This window comes from Haemorhous mexicanus, chromosome 1 (genome assembly GCF_027477595.1).
Source record: "Haemorhous mexicanus isolate bHaeMex1 chromosome 1, bHaeMex1.pri, whole genome shotgun sequence".
Lineage (NCBI taxonomy): Eukaryota > Metazoa > Chordata > Aves > Passeriformes > Fringillidae > Haemorhous > Haemorhous mexicanus.
In genome coordinates this window covers 73954364-73978990 of record NC_082341.1, presented here as the reverse complement: position 1 = coordinate 73978990, position 24627 = coordinate 73954364, and the positions used below count along the sequence as shown (strand labels likewise).

The 24627-nt window shown below is 38.5% G+C and overlaps 1 protein-coding gene across 3 annotated transcripts in view; it reads right to left on the bottom strand.

Moving 5' to 3' along the window:
- Positions 1–263: 263 nt before the first annotated feature.
- DROSHA (drosha ribonuclease III) overlaps positions 264–24627 on the bottom strand; it is a 69844-nt gene continuing 45480 nt past the window's right edge. For all 3 annotated transcript variants that reach the window (XM_059854315.1, XM_059854308.1, XM_059854299.1), the window contains 13 exons: positions 24518–24577; positions 22468–22567; positions 20100–20202; positions 17025–17095; positions 15920–15964; positions 12940–13097; positions 11316–11421; positions 7630–7771; positions 6602–6684; positions 6385–6488; positions 4285–4377; positions 3453–3499; positions 264–514 (listed from right to left, as the gene is read on the bottom strand). In XM_059854315.1, coding sequence (XP_059710298.1) covers positions 384–514; positions 3453–3499; positions 4285–4377; positions 6385–6488; positions 6602–6684; positions 7630–7771; positions 11316–11421; positions 12940–13097; positions 15920–15964; positions 17025–17095; positions 20100–20202; positions 22468–22567; positions 24518–24577 — 1243 coding nt within the window. In that variant the 3' untranslated portion in view covers positions 264–383. The remainder of the gene's footprint in view (positions 515–3452; positions 3500–4284; positions 4378–6384; positions 6489–6601; positions 6685–7629; positions 7772–11315; positions 11422–12939; positions 13098–15919; positions 15965–17024; positions 17096–20099; positions 20203–22467; positions 22568–24517; positions 24578–24627) is intronic.

Genomic DNA, 24627 nt, shown 5'->3' with positions numbered 1-24627 from the left:
AGCAGAGTTCATGCAATAACTTGGTTGGTCACTGGCAACACAGCACTTAGACATAGGAGACAATTGTTAAACAGCCTTTCTTCCTATTAGCTTTTGGAAATTAATACTTTATTACTTCATACAAGACAGTAAAAAGAATAAAAATAATCAACAACTTTTCATAAAAATTAAAAGGATTTAAACCCAAATCTTATGAAAAAGCCAAACTTAAAACCAAACTAAAATACTATATTTGCGCACACTTTTAAAGGAAGATATTACAATTTTCTTTTTGATATCAACAGGCACTCTTCATTCATCTGCAAGAAACTAGGTTAGGTCTCCATAGGCCACAGTCAGAGTTATTAGGTAAGTAAATACGCCACTGCTTCTGTGCCCTCCTTTTATTTCCTTGCTTCTTCAGTCTCCTCTGACTCTCTCTCTTGATGCTCTCTTTCCCACCTCAATTCTTTCAACTCTTGTCTGTACTTCCGTTCAATGAACCGTTTCTGATGGGCCATCTGGGGAAAGTTATCTGACACAAGGAGAAATATTTTACATTAATAAACAAACTGGTAACAGAGAAAGCCTCAGCTCGTTTTGTTTTAAACTTTTATGCTATTAGAGGTAGGGGGGAACAATGTTGTTCCCATTTTTACTCATTTATTTCTTATAATACCTAGTAAACCAGGACTGTTTCATAAGACTTAGGTTTCTTCAAGATTTCTTTACATCTGTTCCTCCTGCCACAAAGCACTGCCAAATATAATATACTCACAAAAACAAAATATAAAATCCTGGTATAGCAACATGGTCAGGTATTACCTGATTTTACATTCTGTTCCCTTAGCAACAGGTGGCTGATAGTGAAAAATGAATGTGAAACTATTGTCAATGCTGTCAGGGTTTTTGTCTTGCTCTCACTCCGAGAAGTATGAGAAAGTGGTTTCCAGCATTGCACAGATGTTTCCGTTATTTTTATTATTGTTTTAGACCATGCAGAATCAACTATATGCCCCACACTATGGCAGGGATCCTAATGGGAAAGTAGTAGTGCAGCAAGTTGGAATGCAGTTGAGTCTGTTCCTGAAAAAGTTAATGCTTGGCTATGTACCAGAAGGCAGCCTTAGCACAGTCTCAGAGCATGGATGAGTGGAGACTGCCTGAAACAGACTGGACAAGGCTGAGGTGATGGAGAAAGAGCTGAGGAGATGGATGCTTCTGCTTTTAGGCATTTGTCCATGGGCTGATGTGTAGGTACACATTAGTACTGAGACTGCAAGAACAGCTTATGTAAGTGAACAGAATTGCTCTCACTTAAGTGCACGGCTCACAGAATGTGATGTTTTCTGCATGACCAGGGTGCTGACATCCACATGTGTCTGTGCTGTGGAGACCTGCACCCTCCAGCCAGTCAGAAAGCAAAGGGGTGGCAGAGTATGTGACAGGCTGCAGTTGGTGATGAATCCTGCTGGGATCACACAGAGCTCTGGGATCAGCACTGGCTACCTAATCAGTATGAGATGAATGCAAAAGGTTACCACACTGATCTTTAAAGCCATAAATTTGATACATGCCTCAGCAAAGGACTGCTCTCTCTCTCTCTGGCTATTGAGAGAGAATTCAGCTGAGGCTTCCCAGGGAGGAGCACCTTGGCATCAAGCTTTTTCCTCCTTGGCACCAAGCTTTTTCTTCCTTTTCTGGGTCCCAGGCAGCACGGATTCTCAGCTAGAGAATGCGGTGCAGAAGCCACATAAACTGCAGGAGTTTGTGGTAGAGCAGAATAACTTTGTACTGCTTTGTTTTACTGGCCAGTGAAATTTGTGCCATTTATTATATATACTACAGGAATAAAAGGTTTATTCATCAGTTATTTACAACTTGAGCATAGGAGAGTATATTTATTTAAACCAGAAAGCAATCTAAACCAAATTGGTTTTAAATTGCTGTTGTTTTTAAAAGCACTAGTGCTTTGTTTAATGGAGTTCTGGGATATTTTGTTGCTCATGTGCTCCATAAAATGAAAATCAGATTTTCAGCTCTGCCTGTAACATGATTCTTTAAGAACTCAGCTTGGTAGCAACCTGTTCTAATACGTTTAGGATGGTAAGAAGGAAACTCATATAACAAATTCATCAGAGCTATCATATAAATAGGTATATGAAAACCACTTTTGCTTGAAGTTAACTACTTATGCATTGAAAAGCCCAACAAACAAACCAAACCAAACAACTATACTGCACCATCATATACATAATACAACAGGGACCTTAAGGGGCCCTTAAGGGCTGTGTAACCTCCATCCTGAAAGACAATTACAACTTGACTGGCAAGGCACAGAGAAACTAACTTGAAAGCTGGCTCTGTTTTGAATTGAAGGGCAGCAGGAGCACAGACATCTAGAGTTCTATGGTATTTAAACAAATATATATGTCAGAAGATAGCTGTGAAGTCCTTGGATTGATAGGCCATGAAACTCACAGCTCTCTTGAGTGGTGATACTGTCACAAGAAAATTCAAAGAAAACTTCAGTAACATCTTGCAGATACTCAGCGGAGAAGGGAAGTTACGTTTTTCTACTTGTCAAATTTACTGGTGGTGAGAAGTATATGCTTAGCAGATGGATATAAAAACATATCTGAACTACACAGATATGTTTTGCCTTCTGAAATATTTAAGCTCTTGAATTTCCAGATGCAGAGATAACAGATTAAAAACCTTTGACATCTGAGGAACTGCATGTGTTTCCTTTGAATGAAATGCAAAAATATGGACTTCCCATGTTCTTCTCAATAGAGAATTTCTGCTGCACAAAATGCTTGTAATCTATTTGCTTGCAGGTCACCCACACCTGGCACTTTAACCCAACTGACCAAAGTTATTTAATACAAGAAGCTTTCCCATCCTCATTCATATCTGAGACTATATTTCAATGAAGGACTGCTCCCATGCTGGCTATGCAGCATGTAATTTAAAGAGATGTATACACAGATCCCTGGATCTGCAGCTGATATTAGTCCTTCTTGACAGATAAGTATCAATTTGAATTGTTGGGGATCTGCCTCTTAGATTTTAACCTAGTCTACTGATAATCTGGTATCAAATTTTATTTTCTAAGGTCACACTTGGCTCCTCCCCTGAAACAAAGGGCAAGCAACAGAGACTGTGTAGTCTTATTCCACTGCATGCATAAGCATGGAAAACCTCAACGAAACTTTATTGCACAGGGTTCCCTGGAAGCTGCATTCTCTGTAGCAGATCAGCTCCTGTTAACAAATACCTGTTGGGATCGTATTAACTTCAACTGCTACAAAACTGTCTTGAAAGTACTAAGAGAAAAACCTGCTGCTTAGAAGCTGACAGCACTTAACATATGTGTTCTATGCAAAACTTATCCCCCACAAAATCTGCACCTTGCCTTACTAAAGAACAAGTAAATAAACTATGAATTCTCTGTTGCCCAGGTATCTTACATTTTTCAAGTGCGTCCATTGCAGCTCCCATTTCTGCTTGCTGAATACTGTGAAAGCCAAACAAAAACATGTTACATGAGATCAAAGCTGTTAAAGTTCCTGACAAAATGGACCACTAGTTACACTTTTGTAATGAAACTTTTTGGAAAACCAGCAGCTTGTAAGTCCCAGAGTGTAGGATATAACAGCCATTCCATAAATATGTGAGCAATAGTACTACAGCTCCAGTAGAATAATTCTTAACTTAGACCATTTATATTAACAAAATATTCCAGTCCATTCTTCACTAAAGCATTTGCTTTTACTTGAGAGAAAAAAAGGAACAAAATCACAGATGTGTGAATGTTAAAAAAAAGCAATGATATTTTTATAACCACCGCCAGATTTGGTAGCATAAAGTGAGGGTTTTGGGGTTCATGGTTGAAGTCTTTGAACTCTTAGAACCATTCCAAAATGCCTAGAAGTAGTAACCTCAGGAAAAAAAAAGCATAATATTGTGGCACTCTTAACCTGCCAGTGTAAGTTGCATGGTAATCCAACAGCAAATACAAAGATAAAGACACTATTTCCTGGAAGCTGTTCTGCAGTTACTACTCCAAGAGCCACAAAGTTAGCATTGCCAGCCACCTGGAAGGCAAATTCACCAAAAAAAGCTTAAGATCCAAAACTATACCAACATTGAACCCTCCAGGTATTCCTGAAAGAGAGAAGTTTAAAGAAGGCTCTACAGCTTTCCTTTCCTGTGGCAGACCATACCAACAGTCTATCTCCATGGCTAGTTATTTTGGACACCACCACACTCTAACACCATGTGATTAATTTTTTACTATACCTTGGACCTTTACCACATCCTATTCTTTCTCCTTTGAAGTAGACAGCTACTGTGTATGTCCTGGCATGAGAAGGTCCTACTGTCTGCAGGGTCCTGAAAAAAGAAATATTTTATTCAAGCAGGGAGTATTAAAATACAGAATCTGTTTGGGGCACATAGCTCACTAAGCTTTCAGTCTGGTCAATACATATAGTGCAATTAATGCAAAACCTAGAGCAAGGGTTGAAGGATGTCTGTATAGATCACTTGAACCCAGAGATTACCAGAACAGTATTTATACTGATCACGTTTATTACTCCAGGCTCACTCAGGAGCACCATGTGAAAACTAAAACTTTATTTAACCTAAAGGTAAAAATGCAAACTGTAACATGAACTGTTCAAACACTGTGAAAACACTTGTAATCAAGTATTAAATTATGCATAGCTGTTCAATTGCAAGTAAACGCACCCATACAATTATGTGTGCACTAGAAATTTAGTCCCTGAGAGTTTTGCAGGCAGCAAGGTTTTATAAGGACTTTGTATTAGACATGGTAGTTCTCTGCACTGAATTATCACAGTACAAAGAAATTTTTCATCAGCTTTGAAAAGTTAGTTTGTCACAAAACAAACTTTCCATTTGACCTGAAGTCTAGGACACACATCAACAACCATCTGAAAGGGAAAAGGTAATTCCCCAGATGTGCAATGAATTGCTTCTTTTGCAGTTTCTTGCCGCTGTCCCAAAGCTCTCCCCACTTTCAGATCAAGTTCTGTCTGCTACCTTGTTTCTTTTTAAAAGGAGCACAAATTTCACATCAATTTTTAAAGTATCTAACTAAAGTACTCTATCTCTCTGTGCACTGTGACAAGAGCAAATAAAACCTACCCTAAATTTAAAAGCAATAGTACTGACTGCAGTGAAACAGATAACCTCAAGAAAAGGAATTTAACAAGATAATAGGAAGATAACAGCGTATTACTAGGTCTGAGCTGTACTATAAAAATCAATTTATCATCACAGCAAAACAAAACAAACATTTGGTACTTGATATTAAGTGGTTTTTACAAAAATGGGAAATTGTTTTTTATTGAATTCATTCCCCTCAGCCAAGACAAAGCCCTGAACCCTTACACAAAGAGACAGAAGAGTCAGATCTGCAGAGCACTGGCTGCAGAGTTAAGGGGATGGCACTTCTAAGTGCAGTGTGTGTCACTGTCACTGAACTGCTGCTACACTGCATTGGAAACCTTGCTTCAGTACCTGTGACAGATGCACTTATACTTTCATTCTTTATATCTTTTTGATATAATAATCCAAACAACACAAGCCTTGAATTTTCATAGCCTTTATCTCTTCTTTTGGGGCTAACATTGCACCCTTTCCTACATAAATTGAATGGATATGGACCAATATACAGCCAAAGGTTTATTATTTATTATCTTTTTGAAGCAGCTATTACACTATTTAGCAACAGCAAGTGAAAGGGAGATCTATCCCATCCAGCTTCAGGTAGCTAACCGAGGACAAGTTAAAAGGTTCACTGCCCTGAGCTCTTTGTCATTGAACACGGGAACATTTGTCAGCTGAACCACACAGCAAAAAATGTCCAAAACTTGTGCTGCCCTTCAGTGCCTGACTGTGGATGAGAAATAGTGCCTATAATCGGCAGGTGTAACATAAGGCATTATTAGTTTTGCAAAATAATATCCAGAAACTTCATATCTTAGTGAGAATAGAACGGAGATATCTTGACCTGATAACAAAACAGCCATTTCTTTAATTATTTTAATTTAATACTGCCATTCCTTACATTAAAAGAAAAACAAATATAGAATTGTGCCAATTAAATACCCCACTCCAAAATAAAAACTCTATGTTTCCCTTACAACTGTAAAGTAACAGTAACTCTTAGTAACTCTGCCCTGTAATGGCTTAAACACCTAAGGCTTAGAAAACACCTAAGGCTTTGTTCTTTCAGACAAAGAAAGACTATAGGGCTTGGATAACGACAAGAAAAGCAAACCATGGGGAAAATGCAGGGTGACTGATCACATCTTGCTCCATATACAAGCAAGATTTATAATTAGCTGGTATCCATAAGGAGCCTGTTCTTACTTGTAGAGAGGAATGTCCGGCTCTTTTCCTTCTGTCCTGAGAGTCAAGCAGCACTGCTGGAGCTGAGATTTCGGATCATTCCAATCTTGATTTAAAATAAACTCCTGCAGGAAGTCCACAAGGTTGCTTTTATGATTGAGAGATTGCAGTAAGGGTCTCAAATGCCACAATGTGTTAAAACACAGTGGCAGGAAAGTAGGAAACTGACTGATCTTACCTTTAGCCGTGGAAAAAAGCAAACATTCATGAAAGTGTGAACGTATTCCAAATCTTTATCAATGTACAGGGCAGCAATAAAGGCTGGGGGGAAAAAAAGGTACTGTCACTCTTCCAAGGAGAGCATTACTGGCTTGCACTTTTAGAAACAAGTATCACTGAATACTTTGAAGCCATATTCAATTGTGTTTCAGAGCAGTGATCTGATGAGGGTATTATCCTGCATACTCAGGAAAACAAAAAAGTCAAGTTGACCAAGAGATTAAGCGATTTACCCAAATCCACCCAGTCATTTAAAGTGCTAGCAACAACACTCTGCTTCTAATCTCACATTTTAACCAGGAGACCATGAATACTTACAAATAAATCACTACTGGGTACCATAAAATAATTTAGATATAAATCACTCCTGTTTGTGTGCTATTTCCATTTGTTCACAGGATTTTGCAAAAGCCAAGTGGTCTGAATGGCTTGCAAAATACATCAAAATGTACAAGACAGGGATTAACTTTCTTTGCAGAATATTTATTGCTGTTTCCATTTCATGGGAAAGAAGGCAGCACAAACTTCCAAAAATTGACTAAAAATAATTTAATTTCCTCCTGTGGAGTGACCATTTTACAACCTCCTCAAATGCACCACAGAAATATTTACCTGCTGAAGGAAATGTTTCTTCCAACAGTGCCAAGAACATACTAATTAAACACTGAGACTGCTGTTAAATAGCTCAACTCAGAGTACAAGCTTTAACTTTGAAGACACGCTTTTGACCTGGTCATCTCGACCCCTCAATTTCTAAGCCTTCAAATTTCTATCTGCAATTATGCCTCCTTCATGCTTTTATACAGACTTCAAAAATCTAGGTTAGTCTTCAAAAATGTGGCTTTCAAAGGTATAGGCATAAATCATTTGGAAATCTGAACATACATTTTTAATAGCGATTTAGGGGATTTCTAATGGCTTTCTTAAACAAGCCCCAAGGAAAAGGAAGTCATTAAGTACGAAGTTATTATAACCAAATTAACTCACATTCCAAGAGATCAGCCAAGGTCTTAGTTCGAAGAGTTACAGGTCTTTTTGTCTTGTCATTAGTGATGGCAAACTCTTGCATGCCCAGCTCTTCTGCCACCTTGGCCTGTGTCCTGTTGTTCACCAAAGAACTTCTCAACAGCTGCAAAAGAAAGAAGTTCCATTCCATAGTAACAATTGCCAATAAGAAACTACAAAACCTAGGAGAGCTGGGAGAAAAAGTTACTTTTATCCTTGAAGTTTCTCACTTCTCTCAGTTTACTGACATTTTGATTCAGGACATCTCAAGTAATTTCTATAGAGACACGCTATGCCACTCTTTCTACTGGTGATTTTTATTTCTGTTTCAATTCTTCTCACCAATCTTTACTTATTCTATGGACACATTACTTCTGTATATATGTCATGCATTAAAATGCTGGCTTGTGATCTTCCTTGCAATTATGCACCATGCCTTCATGAGTCCTGTACTTTCTCTGCTAATCTGCAGTTTTCCAGTTTAAGTAACACACAGTTGTATACACTTTCCCACATAAAGCATAAGTAAACAATATACTGGAATTTGTGGAACAGCCCCCAGTGTCCACCAACTAATAAACAAATAGGTGGTGACTGAAACAAATACACATTAAAGCAAGATAGTTCAGTGTTTCAGAATTAGCAGATGAGGAAGCTGCTCCATTCCTTTGGCCAAAGAAAAAATTACACAGATGGACAGCCGGTATGCAATATTTGCTCTGCACAGCTGAGCCAATGCATCCCGGACACGGATCTGCCCTAACGTGTTCCATATATGACAAGGTCAAGGATGTGTCATGAAAATACTTAACCTTGGCTCCAGACAGATTACTTAAACATAGAGATCTAACAAAGACACAGAGCTCCCACACAGCTTAAAGAAGTATTCTGGAATTTTAGGGAGAATTTCTAAACCTGTGGAGAGGTCAGCATCTTTCCTGCTTGTTTGCTTTTTTGCTTTAAACGGAACAGCATTAAAGAAGTTACAGCTACTGTAGGAGGTAGGAGTGAGAAGTAAAGAATGTCCCTATTTTCCACAGTTTATGTGCAATCTAGAGTTGAGATGCTGCACACACATTTTTTTCCTTTTTTTGTCTTCCATATCACATTTGCTCAGCTTATTAGATACAAGTTATATGCTACCTGGCTCCAGCACGTCAACTGAGCTTATGAAAAATCAAGATTTATTTGCTGCACTTGCTACTTCATCTCTCTCAACAGATAAACAAAGAACAGTATGTTCATAATTTGTTTGTCAATGATGTATGAAGCAGATACTCATAACCTGATCTTCGTAAACTAGGCAAACTGCACACAGTATTATTACCTCTCTCCCTAACCTTTGTTTAAACGCATTTACCACTTGTTCCTTTACAAAATTCTTTCCTTTTATGTCCTTAAGATAAATAAACTGTACTTTCCCCAACAATATATAAATACAGTATCCTAATATGCAACCTATGAGACAGAACTGCAGTGTCCCATGACAAAAATCTGTTTCTTGTAATGGAAGAAGAAGGATTTATTTTATTTTGTTTGCAGACTATTTATTTTGATGGGATCCATAATCATGATTAGTAGTATCATAAAACAAAGAGCAACACATACACTACCTAGTGAATTAGAGATAGAAAAAAAGCCCAGTTATCCTATTAGCACTGTGGTTATCAACTTGCTCTATATTAGAATTTGCCTCCCCTACAAGTGTGATCAGGCAAGAAACTCAATTCCTCTTAATGATACAGAGAAGACACAGTCCCTGTGCCTTCCCAGCAGCTTTTTTAGAGTTAGTCTCTACACTGGGAATGCACAGATCACTGCAGATGCTGTGATACATGATATGCTCAACTGGAGCCTGGCTTTAATTACAAAGCAGTTTTTTCCTAATTCTTCCATCTTCACCCAACATACCACTACTCACGACTGTACCAGGAGAATGTATCCATAACTCAGTACTGAAGAAGCTGTATCTTCCAACATTGAACAAAATGTCCACTTCTCTTCTGGTACATTATTTGGCTATCTCCAAGTATGGAGATGAGATTATGTTCTCCTTTCTTTTTCTTAAGCATAGTTATTTTACAGACATCTCTCCACAAGCAATCACTCCACCCTGGGAAGCCACTGCATTGCCAATCAAGTAGAATCCTTGACCAAAATTGCCCTCAACACACCAGACACCATTTAGTTGATGTTCTATTATTACTTCAAATTTAAGTATGTTCCCAGATAACAGGAGAAAGAGCTTAGTGTTTGCAGTTTCTCTTCAGATTCCACTTTATCAGCCTCCTTTCTCAGATGTCTCTTTTCATTTGTCATAAAATTTAAAAACATTTTAAGATAATTTTCTTTTTCTCTACACATGAACACAGTTCAAATTTTATTTTAGGCATTCCCCGCTCCTTCATATTTTTATGTGTTTTTCAGCATCCACTCCACTCTAACTTTGCAGTTTTGCCTAAAAACTGAAGCGTGCAACTTGTACTTTCCAACTCACTAATCATTACATTAAGCAACAAAAAGACATTCTAATCATTGTTCTGAGCATTTACACCCATTAACAGCAACATCCCATATCCTTCTGGCCAAATAGTTCGTGCAAGAGATATAAGACCATGGATGTCTACATTCTTAATAGTCATGTAGAGAGCAAAAAACCCCACCAGGCTTTATATTCTGTGTCCTCAATGGTGCAGAATAATCCATACAAATATAACTGAAACTTGAGAAATAGTGAAGAAGAACTCAAGTAACTTTTAGTCACAGCATGTACTTTTTTCTTCCTCTTGTGAACAGCTTTAGCCCAAAAGATTCAAGAGCCATACACATTGCCTCCTAGAGATACAGCATTGTCATGCCTTTATTGATCTGAGGGAGCCACTCTAAAATTAGGCTAGTTCCTAACTTTAACTAGAAAACTTGACTAATATTCCTGATATATGTATGATATATGGATTGCTTTGCTGATCAAGTAAACGAAGAAAATTTAGTAAGCCAAAGAACATTGGTTACTTTCAGACAAAGCCTCAACTCACCAGCTGCAGAGCTAAATGCATCAATCAGGAAAAAACTACTTATACTATCACACTTATACTGTGTTAAATTGTTGAAAGGTCCCCAAACTTAGTTGTTCAAAGCCCAGGTAAGAGAGGCTAAAAGGCTATAGCAATCAACAAGTGACTATAACTACATTAAAAATAAATTCAAAAGCTACCTCAGGAAGTCCAGATTGAAGACAAGAGGAAAACCAGACTAAAATAAATTGTAAAAACTTTTTATCAGGAAGTATCACCCTGCCTGTATGCATGTTCTACACATTAGAAGACAGGAATAAAAAAATGTCACATAATACATCTATTTAAATAAATGGTTTAAGACACCCATCTTTAAACAAGAACTAGTCTCAGTCCTCCATTTCATCACTGACATCTTTAAAATTTTTGATCCACTTCACAACTGAACAGAAATTATTGCAGTGGGCTCATAAATCACCATTTTCTATTCATTGCAGTGCTCATGACTTAAAATTAACAAAGCCTTATTAAGAGCAGTGGTTGCTGAGGCTTCTTCTATTAATCAAACTCAGAACAATTCGCTGGCTGTTCCGATAATTTCAGTCTCCATCCCACTCTTGCTCTTATGGAGAATATGATTGATGGCAGCCTCACCGTTAAGTGCCCTTCATGATGATCGGGGAAATGTATGAATAAATACTCTGTGGCTACCAACTGCATTATGGAGTCACCCAGGAATTCCATCCTCTGGTTGTGGCCTCTGAAAAATGAGACATCAGTGCAGCAAAATCAATAAGCACTCATGAGGAAAAAAACCAAAACCAGCATGCACACACAAATTAAAATGAAGAGTGATCTGAAAGTGAGCCTTGCTCATTTCCAAACACATTTAAGACAATTTTTCAGTGTTAATCAGGTGAGATGAAAACACAGCTCATTACTGTAGAAACACCAACTTACAGGCAAAAAGCAAATCGGGATAGCTACAAATAAATGCAATCATTAGATTACAGATCACAACTAAATGAAGGAGAAGAGCAGTTAACATCAAATGTGTTTTGGGATAAGATCTCTATCTCAAACTTGTTTTAAGAAAATGAACTAATGAATGCAATACTTCAACAGAGAAAATGTCCATTCACAAGAAAGAAAAGGATCAGGGTTTAAACTCATTCAAGATCCTGGAGAAGGTAAGCACTGATATGAAGTTTAACAAGGGCAAGTGCCAGATTCTCTGCCTGGGACAAGCCCAGTTGTGTGTATAAAGTGGGGAATGAGATGTTGGAGAGCTGCACTCTGGAAATGGACCTGGGGGAACTGGTCAATGGCAAGTTAAAGATGAGTCAGCTGTGCCCTGGCAGCCAGGAGGGCCAAGTGTATCCTGGGGGCATCATGCATATTATGGCCAGCCAGGCAAGGGAGGGGATTGTCCTGCCCTGCTCTGCACTGGGGCAGCCTCACCTCCAGTGCTCAAAGGTGAGCAACTGTGATGGTGAAAGGTCTTGAGGGGAAGCCATATGAGGAGCAGCAGAGGTCACTTTGTTCAGCCTGGAGGGGACTGAGGGGAGACCTCGCTGCAGAGGGGAATGGAGGGGCGGGTACGGATCTTTTCACTTTCATGACCAGAGACAGGGCTCAAGGAAACAGCATGGAGCTGAGTCAGGAGAGGTTTAGGTTGGATATCAGGAAGAAGTTTTCTACCCCGGGGGTGGTTTAACACTAGAAAGGCTCCCCAGGGAAGTGGTCACACCACCAAGTCTGTCTGAGTTCAGGAAGTGTGTGGACAACACTCTCAGGCACATGGTATAATTCCTGTTCTATGCAGGGCCAGGAGTTGGACTTGATGATCCCATTGGGTCCCTTCCAATGCAGCATATTCTATGATTCTGTTTGCTTGGAAACAGGGCCCGGCAGCTTTGCAAGCACCAGAACACAAGGGCTGTGCTTGGACCAAAGAGCATCATTTTACTTCTTTTCTCTGCCCAAATGTACCTCCAGGTATGCTTTGCTGTGGTCTCAGGAGTGATGTACAGATATCAGTCATGCAAAAAGCTCAAAATAAACACCAGGATAGGTCTCTAACACCTTCTACAGCCTTTCCCAAGGTATTTGCTACTGACTACTGTCAGAGTTGGCACACTGAGCAGGCAGGCTTCTGAACATAGCTGCTCTATTCCAGGAAATAAATATAACATAGTTTGCTCACAAACTAGGCAATCTGGAATACTCTAACAGAAGGGCCAACAAAGCTACATGAGGACTCTTGCTATGTACTCACAGAGTCAGATGGTTAAAGCCTACTGTCCTCAGAGTGAATGCACGTGCTAGAAGTCGAACATGAGTAAAGATGACTCCAATTGCCTCCTCAAACTCTGTAAGCTTTTGAAGAACAGGAGAGGTCTCGATGAGCTGCCTGTCAGTATTGGACTCCTGCAGCTGCAAGAAAAATGAAGTGTAAGTAATGACAAACTCAGACTGCTGCAGAAATTTTCAGAGAAAAGCAAGCATTCTTTAAATCAAGGGCAAAGAATACAATGAACAAGTTCCATGGACAGCTGAACTGACATTTCCTCTGCCTTTTGGTCTTGAGTAATTACCAGTCAAGGAAAAGATGAGCTCTGATGTATGCTTCTTTAACAGCTGAGGCATTTATACCCTTCACTTGCATGCCTCTACATGTGCATGGCTTGTAGCATAATACAAACTTTCACAAAATATGTACAATTGTATATTTCTGCATTTTCTAACATTATCACATTGTTTGCAACTGAGCAACCCATTCAAAAATTATTAGAATAAGGCTGGCAGACTGACGGCATGTTAAGACGAGACAAAATCCAATTTCTTCCACTTTCCTTAAGCATCAAAAATCAAGAATAAATATTTTAAATATGAAATTCAAAAGGGCACTCTAACACAAGAAAATTAAAATTATTGCTTTGGGTCAATATATTTTCTTATCAATTTCTTGTCTGATGTCCTTATTGTGATGACACTATTAAATGTCTTTGTGGAGCTGGGAAATGGCTTAAGCATTTCCTCCACCCATTCTGAGCATCTCTTTGGTATAAAAATGCTTTAGAGGAGGAATTATCTGGAAGGATGCCTAAAGAAAAGTAAGAATAACCACAGCTTTTTAAACTGGCATTGAGATAATTTTCGGTTTGCTGTCTGCTCCTTTTCTATTAATTGATTACATTCAATTTGTCTTTTTTCTGTACAGAGTGTTCAATTCACACTTTCATAGAGCTACGTACCCTTGCACCAAAATTCCATACTTGGGTGATAACTGTCATTTTGGAGTTCAGCTGCATGTGGAGCTGAGACTGCTTTTTCCTTCATCATGCACAGCCCTTTCTGTTTACCTACACTGCTTTTTAAATCTCCACAGTGAGTCACCATTGCATTCTCACAACCAGAGTGCAATTCTTCAGGCTGCTGTTGTCCCTGCTACTTGAAATAATTTGGTACTGTCAACAAACTGCCACCTCACTGCTCATCCTGTTCCCTAGGCTGTCAACGAGAACAGCCTGTACTTCAGCAAAGATCCCAAGGGAAATCTGCCAGTGATCACCATTCCTTGCAAGACGTGGTCATTTCACTCCTGTTCTCTCTTTCTTATGTTTCAGCCATTCCTTTTTATCTGGTAGAGACTGAGATTTTTCATTGGAGTGGCTTTTTTTTATTGCTTCTTAAAAAAAAGGTAAAAATTTTAAAAGCCTTTCCTGACCATCTTTCCAACAGCCTCTCAGGAAAGCCGGCAGACAGAATCATCTGCATGACCACATGCTCTTTTGTCTCTTAAAACTTCCCATACATCTGTGAGGCAGGACTTGTCTCTACATGTTGACTCTTTCCAGAGTCCATATGTATGCACATGATGACCCCTAATTATTTTTTAGACCATTTCTACAGACTTGGCTACTGCCAAATACACAGAACTGTAGACCTATAACTCTGTTATCTTACACAGGGTGTTTTTGTTTTGCTGTTTTTGGGGTTTTTGTTTGGTTTTTTTTGTTTGTTTGTTTTTATTACTGATTGGGATCTCATTTGGCATATTGTTACAGTGATTTTTAGTAATTTTTAAAAACTATGTTTCTCAGGCTAGCTGTGCCAAAAGGCCAGCCCAAGCTGCCTGTGTTTCACCTACTGGCAAAACCCCCTAAGCTGGTTTTGGGATGTGGAAGAAAACAATTTTAATCACACAAGTCAAGGTAGTAGTAAGAAATTATAAGCTTTTTACACTGACTGTTGCTAATTTCTAAGCAGAGTGCAAGTCTTCTTTGTGAAAGCAGGGATGAAAAGGTTAAAATAAAGTAAGAGAAAAAAAATAAATTCCCAGTAAGAACAATCTTCTTTGGAGCTGCATGTGCCACCACACAGGACAGCCAGTGCTGAATCTCAAAATGTTATCTTCCATTAAGAGTACTTTGTATTTATATGCAGAGGGATGTGATTGTAAAAATTCTTCACAGGCACTGATTTGTTACTGAAGATTTTGTCTGTGCATTCACTGCTCTTCTTGCAGCAACCTTGCACACTCCTGCTTGCACTGAAGACAAGGAGGCACAGTGCAGAGAGGCTTTAAGACTTGCTCTATGTCTGCCCAAGAATTTAGTAAGGGAGAATACACTGGGACATAAATCTCCCAACTTCCAGAATCATAAACTGACAGCTTGTGAACTTGTATCCTTTGATACATGGAGGATAAGTTATATATATAATAATAATAATAATAATTTTAGTGTTAGCATGGTATTAAAATTACTGGAATCACTGAAACAACACTGTCATTGCATGGGCACAAACACACAAAATCAAAATAGAATCAAGTCAAAACTTTTATGGCATTCACTTAATGTGCCTTCCTACTATTAAGGTTTCAGTCCTAATTTCAGGTTAAGAAAATATGTTCATAGATTGTTTTGCAACCTTTTCCTCCAACTTTGAGAAAACAAACAAGAAGCTGTCAAAACATTACCTCTCATTTGATTTACTCTATAGGCACAGTTATAGAACTAACATGAGCCAAGGAAAGGTGAATGATTAATTCTCAGAGAGGCAAAAACTCACTACTTTTATAAAAAAAACAACCAAACAAATCACAAGCCAAACAAAAAGGAGAACATATATATATTCCTTTGGCTACTCTTTAGCACAATTTCTGAGATGTCATCACAATGAAAACTTATGGAAAAGCATCCCTGAAAATAAAACAGAACAGTGAAATTTATTACGAAAAGGGATACACTTACTTGGAGTGGGTGTAGTGGATAATTAAGCCATACATCCCGCAGGTCCTGCAAACATTGAGAGATGCCTTTAATGCTCAAGGGAGTCATTTAACAAATTCCACAGTACTAAATAAAATGTCATTACTTGAAATACTGAACTATTTCAGATGCTGACTCTGCTTATTGCAAATTCAATAGTGCTGGCAAACTAATTTTTAAAATCGTGTATTTGCTGTTCAAACTGCCTGTAGTTCTCCCAATTAGCTTGTGTCAAAGAGGTGGAAAAATCCTTGAACCACATAAAAAGTGGTTAAAGGAAGAAAAAGACATGTTTAAGCCTCAGGACTAACTTCATTTGCAAGTACTCCTCAGTAGCAAGTTTGACTCTCCAAAGGAAGAGACTGAAAAAGAAAAAAAAAGCCCACTGATTTTCTTCAATTTCATAAAGTCTTTCTTTACTACAGCCACCAAGCAGCAAAAAATAAACAGACCTTCCAAATACTTTTATTTCTAATAAGCTTTGTCATTTCACAGACTTAAAGGGAGGAAAATAATATACAATTCATCCTCTCACCACTGCCACGTGTGCTGTCCCAGCAGTGAGTACTTTCCTTCACCTTCATACAGAACATGTTCTAACTAACAGCCATCTAAGATACAGCCTGATCTCTTCTTGCACATTGTAATTGAGCAGTTGGGTAAATGCTGAATGAAACACCCTCCTTTTTTTTTTTTTTTTCTTCCAAATATATGTTTAAAGCTTTTAGGGTAGGATGATTTAATTGATGAAACAGAATAGGTGATCAAGTGCATCATTCTCTCAGAGCCAAACACCTGGATCTGCAGCACCCATTTATGTTTTCAGAGCAGCACTTTGAATGGAAGCTGTCAGGTTTCCCACACCAGCCACCCTTTCCCGACCTAAGCCAAGCAACCCAAAGTACACCTGAGAAAATACCACAACTTTTTTGCCTGGATCAGTATGGCTTGCTGTCCTAATTCAAGTTCCAGGAACTGCATTAAACAGTATTTTTGTTCATTTGTGATCCTTAAGTAAAACAATGGAGACAAAAGCACATCAAGCTATTTTTGAACTGGAAATCAAATCATGCAAGTACAAAAATACCTTTTCATTGAAGAGCAAACGTCCAAATAATTGTTTTGCTTCTTCTAGGCTTCCCTCTAGATAAACAGCTCCTACATGAGGGGACCAATATGTCAAAGGTCAAAAATGCAATTAGCACTTAGAAAATTACTAAGCATGAGAAAGTCAAAGATCTTGGACTTCTTCATCTCCAACACATTCATTTTTAAAAGCATGCTTTCTGTAGCAACACCTGTTTTTTGGAGAAATTTAAAGCACGTTAAACACCAGCGTAAATCAAGAGTCATAAAATGCAAAGAAAAACCTGAAATAATTATATCAGTGATAGAAAATGATACATCCAAAGAGCGAAGTTTACACAAATTAACCTATAATTCCATAAGTACTTTCCAGTAAACAGCTAACTAGACAATTGTGCTGGTTTCAGCTGGGATAGAGTTCATTTCCTTCACAGTGACTAGTACAGTGATATGTTTTCCACTTTTGCTGGACAGAGGTTGATAAAACAGAGATGTTGTTGTTATTGCTGAGTAGGGCTCACACAGAGTCAAGGTCTTTTCTGCTTTTCGTATTGCCACACTGGAGAAGAGATTAAGGGGTGCTTGGGATGTTGGGAAGAGACACAGTCAGGATAGGTGACCCAAACAGGAATATCCCTGACCAAAGGGATATTCCAGACTGTATGACATCATGCTCGGTATATAAATTGCAGGGAAGAAGAAGGAAAGGGGTATGTTGGGAGTGATGGTATTTGTCTTCCCACGTTACCATTATATGTGACAGGGCCCTGCTTTCCTGGAGATGGCTGAACAGCTGCCTGTCCATAGGAAGCAGTGAAATGATTTGTTCTGTTTCACTTGTGTGCACAGCTTTTGTTTTCCCTATGAAACTGTCTTTATCTCAACCCACGACTTTTCTAGCTTTTATCCTTCTGATTCCCCCTCAATCCCACTGGTGCAGGAGTGAGCGAGCGCTGCACGGGGCTTGGCTGCTGGCTGGGCATAAACCACAACAAGATTGGCAGATAGGGAAACCCATGAAATACATTTCAATAATTAGCAAACAATTACCATATATTCTATACTTGCAATCAGATTACACTCTGCATATAAACAATGTGTCGGGACTATTGCAAAGCTCAAGGTCTTCCTTGAGCCTCCTTCCTTATTGCTATCACAATAATTTATTGTCTGAGCTGGAAAGGGCATCTCTGCACGTCTCAGTTTCTGAAGATCATGTTTGTTTTTTTTTTTTTAAACTTCACACACAGCCCTCACTAGCTCTCTCCACATGTCCATCAGTAACAAGCTCTGCAAAACTTTACATATTTTCGTGTATACCCTATATACTCTGTATCTGCTCAGGCACTTCTTAAATTAGTATCAACATTTTGTCCTCTAATACATTTTACAGGAGAACTTCTGAAAATCTCAAACTTGTTATTGTAAGCATAAAAGCAAATGGAATACACAGCTACATCAAGAACACAGAGAAAAGGAGTGCATGTTCCCACACACAGGAAGAACATGATTTGCCTTGCCTTTCCCTTCCCCTTTGATTCCTCACTAGGTCAACTACTTTCTTTGGACTCTTTGAAGAACAGTTTGGGGGTTTATAAGACTAGTCCTGAAGAGGAATATTATGAGAGTACAAAATTTTAAACAATTCCTAGGCAGCCTGCTCATACTTCTGTTTTTTATATTCATTACAGGGACTTTGTGATGAAACACCAGACTTTGCAGAAGAGCCTCAAGTAGGAGCTCCAGACCCTACATATACTTTTATAGCCCCTTAACAAGCTTCCACATTTTAGCTACAGCACTGAAAAAAATCTTATTGCTCAATTAACTTGCTGAACAGCTTTGTATTGGAGGTTAAACAGCAAGCCTGCTCTCTCAGCAAATCTCAATGCTTGCCAAATAGTTCTCATCACTACATCCCAGACAAGCTGAAGCCTATGAACAAAGACACAGATACATATCTAGTGTTCCTCTCCTGTTTGCTTTTTATTTTTAAATTAAAGATCAAAGCATTCATGGAAAGCAAAACAGAGTTAAAAAGAAAACTCTTATGTCTTGATAAGAGGAAATGCAATCTGGCCCAAGGCAGAATGCACAGAACTATTGACAACTAAGCCAACTATGATCTATTTTTCAAAGCAGGACAAAATGCTTTAGGAGCTTGTGTAGTACATAAAGACCTGCATCAGGGCTAAACCATTCCCATAGCTTGTAACTTGTATGGTACATCTCAATGAACATGAAGGCAAACCAGTGAGACTAACTTGCTTTGTGTACTCAAGCAAGTAAAGGTTCATAAAAATTTGCTATTTAAAATAGAGCTTGTGCAGATGTAACCAATGAGATTTTCACCCTCCTGGCATGGTAACTGGGGTCAGGCCCTGATTTCCTCTGCAATATAAACCTATAGACCAATGCAGCCACTCACTAATCTGCATCTTAGTGCCCAACAGCAAATTTGATACAACTCTCCTTCACCCTCAGCTAGAGGGTAGCTTTATTACACCAGCCATATTGCCATGCTTTTTACCTGTAAGAAAAATGCAAAGACCAAGAGGTATTTACTTTGCAAATTCACAGAAGGCTACCAGGGCCCAGAGAAAGTAGTCTGGTGACTCAGTTGGGAGTGTCTGATGCATTCAGAAAGCAAGCTGCAGTTTAAAATTCAGGGCTGAGGCTGCAGGTCTGTTCAAGCACTACTGGAAGCAGTGAACCTGCTTATCTTCTGCCAGGCCACAGTGACTGAACTGCTCCCCTGCTCCCACAGGGGGCAAGTGTCAGGCCATGCTGGCACAGGAGAGGTGGAGTTGTGCAGTGACATGAGACGGCTTCACCATCAGTGTGTGCAAGCCAGGATACGAAAGATGATATTTTCATGGTTGTACCACACACTCATTGTGCTTATACATGTGGCATATGTGCAGGAGAGGGGAAGGGACAAAGATGATGCAAGAAGCTTTTCTGTTGCCTACTCCTACTAGCACTGCTCAACAGGCCCACATCTCCTCCATCACAGGCAACACAGCACACAGGTACAAAATGTAGCTGCCTGCACACACAAATGCAAACACATTACCTATTAGGGCTTCAAAGCAGTTGGCCATGGCATGGCGGAGATCTGACTCCCTGCAGAGGTCTGGACCATGAGCATAGAGCATGAATCGTTCTAGTTCCAGCTTCTGCAAAATATGTAGAAAGAGTGAAAACCATGGCTTCAAAAGTACAAGAGAACCAGTTCAGTCACTAAAGTTCAATTACACTGCCATCATGCAGCTACTAGCTTTGAAGAAACTATGAAGTTTTTCTCCAAAGTTTCAGTTTAGACACAGGCTAAAATGAACAAATTTCCTTTGTTTATCAGAGGTAAAAACTGGAGTGTGATGGAAAAACTAGAATTATCAAACCAAAAGAAACTAAAGCAGAACAGTGGAATATGAACTCTAGTAGACATAATCCATTGAACATCTGGCTTTTTCCTCCAAGACCATCAACAGGTGGTAGCCTCTGGGCACTGCAAGAGAAGGCTCATATTTTAATCTGCAGTGCCACCTAGCTTCCTTCATCCTTTCAAAAGTGCATCATTAACACTCTTCTGTTGCCTGAACTATAGTTCTGCTTGCCAGTCAAAATCTCAGACAGTAAGCCAGATACTTTCTATAATATATGATAATTCCGCTATAGAAATGCAGGCAAGAGCCCCTAGATTCTCTTTATTTGTCTTTTTGACACAAAACCATTATTGGGATTTTTTAAATACGAGATTTATGCATCTTGCAAAGTTTGTAGGAGAACAGGCTCTTCCCAACTGGGTGTAAGTTTCTACTGATTAATTTCTTGTTAACTTTTAACTTCATTCTCCCAGGGTATATTTAAGAGGTAAAGCTGGAGACTAAGTTGTTTGAGATGCATGGTTTAGACACGTTTCAATTGCCAAAAAGAGTTTTCCATTTTCAGTGAATGGTAGCCTGTTCGCTGCTCCAGAACACTGTGAATTACAACTGACAGAGTTCCATCACACTTCATAATGCACAGCCAGCACTTGCTAGAGTCAACATAGGAGCAGAATATTAATTGTTTTATATAAAATTTCAACTTCTTATACTCATCATTTGCTTCTTAACTATGAATAGCATTCCACAAGTTCAAGAGACATTGAGAAGTTGAGAATTATATTAAGTGAACTGAATGCAACACATGACACTGCAGGGGAAGAAACCAGGAACATCATATAAGACTCATGAGAGAAAAATTTGGAATATACAGAGATCTAATATTTACAGCTGCATCTACAGTTTTTAAAATAATGCAATAAAAAATTTTGAAAAATTGTTCTTGTGCAATGATAAAGGCTGTAAACAGACCTGAAGAATATATGAGCTTTCCTGATGCAGGTTTAAAAATAGTATCATTAATTCTAATGTCAGGCAATACCATATTTGTAAACAAGCCTCTGATATGAAATGTTTCAATCAATTCATGCTAATCTAAATTAATAAAGAAAGACGTAGAAGAAAATTATTCTGTTCACTGCCTACCCTATGCCTCTCCTGAGAGCTGAGCAAAAAGATGATATGTTAGAAATCCTGCAGTTTTTGCCAAAATCCCAAGACTGGATAAGCTTGTTTAGGGCACTGTGTGATTACAGAGAGGAAAGATTAAAAGAGCCTCTTGAAAACTATCAGCAGTACACAGTGGACAGTGTGTGCACATGCGTGGCATAATCAATTACATCAGTAAGACTCAGGCTGTTTCTTAAAAAAAAAGCTAACAAAATCAAGAATGAATAAGGGAACTACCTACCTATTTATGAAGAGATTGAATCAACATGGTATCATAATACCATGCACCAGTATCATATATAGAAATATAAAAAGGTCCCTCATTCACAGAACTAAATTAAATAAAATTCTAAGGCATCTTAATTTTTACTAGGAGATAGCACGACTCTTCTCCAAAACCCTGTTTAATATACTGCTGACCATTGTGACAGTCTACAGTGGACCTGAAAATGACTGCACAGATTATGAAGCAGATGTCATCTTCCCCCCCATATTTTTTAACTCCTGTTGGTCGTTCTCCCTACATATTCTATCAGAAAATTCTCTTATAAACAACATTTATAAGTGTGATTCTTTTTCTTCACTGAAGTTCTATTGTCAGCTTCATAACTTGTGTAAATTAAAGGCAAGTATAGGCACACCTCCAACAAAGGCTAAAAACTCATCTTTATGCCTTTTCATAATCATTTTTCTCAAAAGCATGCTTTGGAGAAAACACGAAATTTTCCTTTATATTTAAAATCTACTTTAAAACTGAAAAGGGTTCCTGCATCCCCAATCTTGTACACAAAACACAGCAAAGAAAGTGATGTTCAAAGCAGGCAGCTCCTTCAAGAAGCAGTTCAGACCCTCGGATGTCCAACACAGAGACACAGAGAGCTGTACCTTAGCCAGCATGGCCAGGTGCTGGTTCTGTACGATGGCAGTGCGGTACGTAGCTAATCCTCCTTCCTCCAGAGTGGGAAACAGGTAGTATAAGTGGACACTGGCAAAACAAAAGCAAACCAGATGCTGTTAGCATGTGATTAAAGAGGAACCACAAACACTTGCAGAGAACTGTGCCCTTCCTTCAGACCCTAGTGGGTAATACGGGCAGGTCCCTTCCCAAGTGGAGCTCAGCTTTAAGTAAGGTAAAGATAAAAACACTCAAACAATGGCCAGTCCTATCTGACAGGATAGCACTGGCAGCAGAGCAGGAAGAGCTTCTCTGCTGGGTAGCACATAATGTCTAAATCCCTGCAGTTCCCAGCCTGCAGTTCCCTATCTCAGGTTTCTATCAGCAGCAGCAGAGGGCTCGGCACAGCTGACACCTAGAGGATGCTGAGGAATAAGGCACAAGGGAAGCCTCAGCCTTGAGAAACGCTGGCTGTGCGTACACAGTGCTTTCAGGTGCTGCTGCTGCCAACAGGATACCTACCTGTTTATACATGTTTCTTAAAGTACTTTAACAGATGCTAATGGAAACAAAGAACAGAACTCAACAGCCTGGATTTATCAAATGTGTGAAGTCATTATACCACAAACAACCAAAAAAACTAAAAAAAAAAAGAAGTAAAAATCACAGGCTTTTAACAACCTTTAATGGTATTTGTCATCATGCTAGCAATGTACTTCATAAAATAGAAACAAAACAAAACAAGTAATTCACTGATCCCATCAAGATCTGAGTAATGAATAAATGATTTTGGATTCTTTCATCTATGACTATCTAACCCACACATGTCGAAAAAAGTTAACACACAGAGGGTTTTCAACATTCCCCAATTAAGGCACTGTATCACACTAATTATTAAAATATTTTATTAAGCCACTACACAGGGAGAAAAATGCAGATGGATGCAAGATTATTTAAGGACAAAAACTGCTATAAAACTTAGAGGCAATCCAATCAAGCATCATAATTCTCAACAGCAGACACCTGAACTTAAGAGAGGTAGAAAAAAAAATAAGACTTAAATAGGTGCTTACATGCTCTATTGAACAAAAATGGAGCTCATTTTTTTCTGAATGGAGACAAAAGTTAGCTCAGAAAGTGAACTGATGGTTGATGAACAATGACAATGAAAAATGCTAGACATTTTAATCAGCAAGTCTTCCATCTTATCAGCCTATACTGTTGTATGAGAGAAAAGGCCATGAGTTTTAAGGGCAGTGGAGACCTTTATAGGCTAATTGTTTTTAATATAACATAGCTAATGGCTAGTAGAGAACAGAGATATAAAGGCAGTTTAGTTGTTCGTGTAACAAACTGGCTTAAAGAGCAAATTAGCAGTAAACAAAACTACATCTCTATTTAAAACAGTAGAACAAAGCAGGTGAAAATAGATTATAATCTTTATACTGTGCAACCTGTTTGCCTCTAGTAAGGTAAGGTAGAACAATGGAGGTGACTAATAATATGCCTGTATTGTTCACTGATTTCAGAATACTCAGGCCAGAATTGGAGAAATTTTTGATGAAGCATGGAGTTTTTTTCATTACTTTTGAATAGATTGCATTTGTGCTTAACTATTTGAGTTGTTATGGAAGCTAATTAGTGGAAATTCAAGAACTGCAACACATTCAACATTACCCATAAATGCTTCTCCCTTGCAACTAGACAAAAAGAACCCATGGAAAAAACAGCATGCCAGGAAAAATATTTTTCCTTTAAAAAAAGGGTAAAAAGTTCAACTTGTCTATAGCTGAATAATCTCTAACCCAAATCAATTGCACTCCATGAAACAGAAACTCTAACTTTCTATTTTGTAATGTTTCTTGTTTTATCATGACCACTGGAAGAACTATCAAGAGAGTTGTCTGCAGGTGTGCAGGTCTAAATATCAGGCAGGACTGCAAACATTCACAATGAAAGTAGACACTGGAAAGTTCAATAAACACAACACTATAATAATAACATACAAAGGTGAGAACTGTTGAAGAATTCCCCATTTACCTTGTTAAGAACTCCACCACAGCATCTCCCAGAAATTCTAAACGCTCATTGTGGTTAATCCTGAAAAAGGCATTTTAAAGTTCACCATAACCTAAGTAACACATACTAGT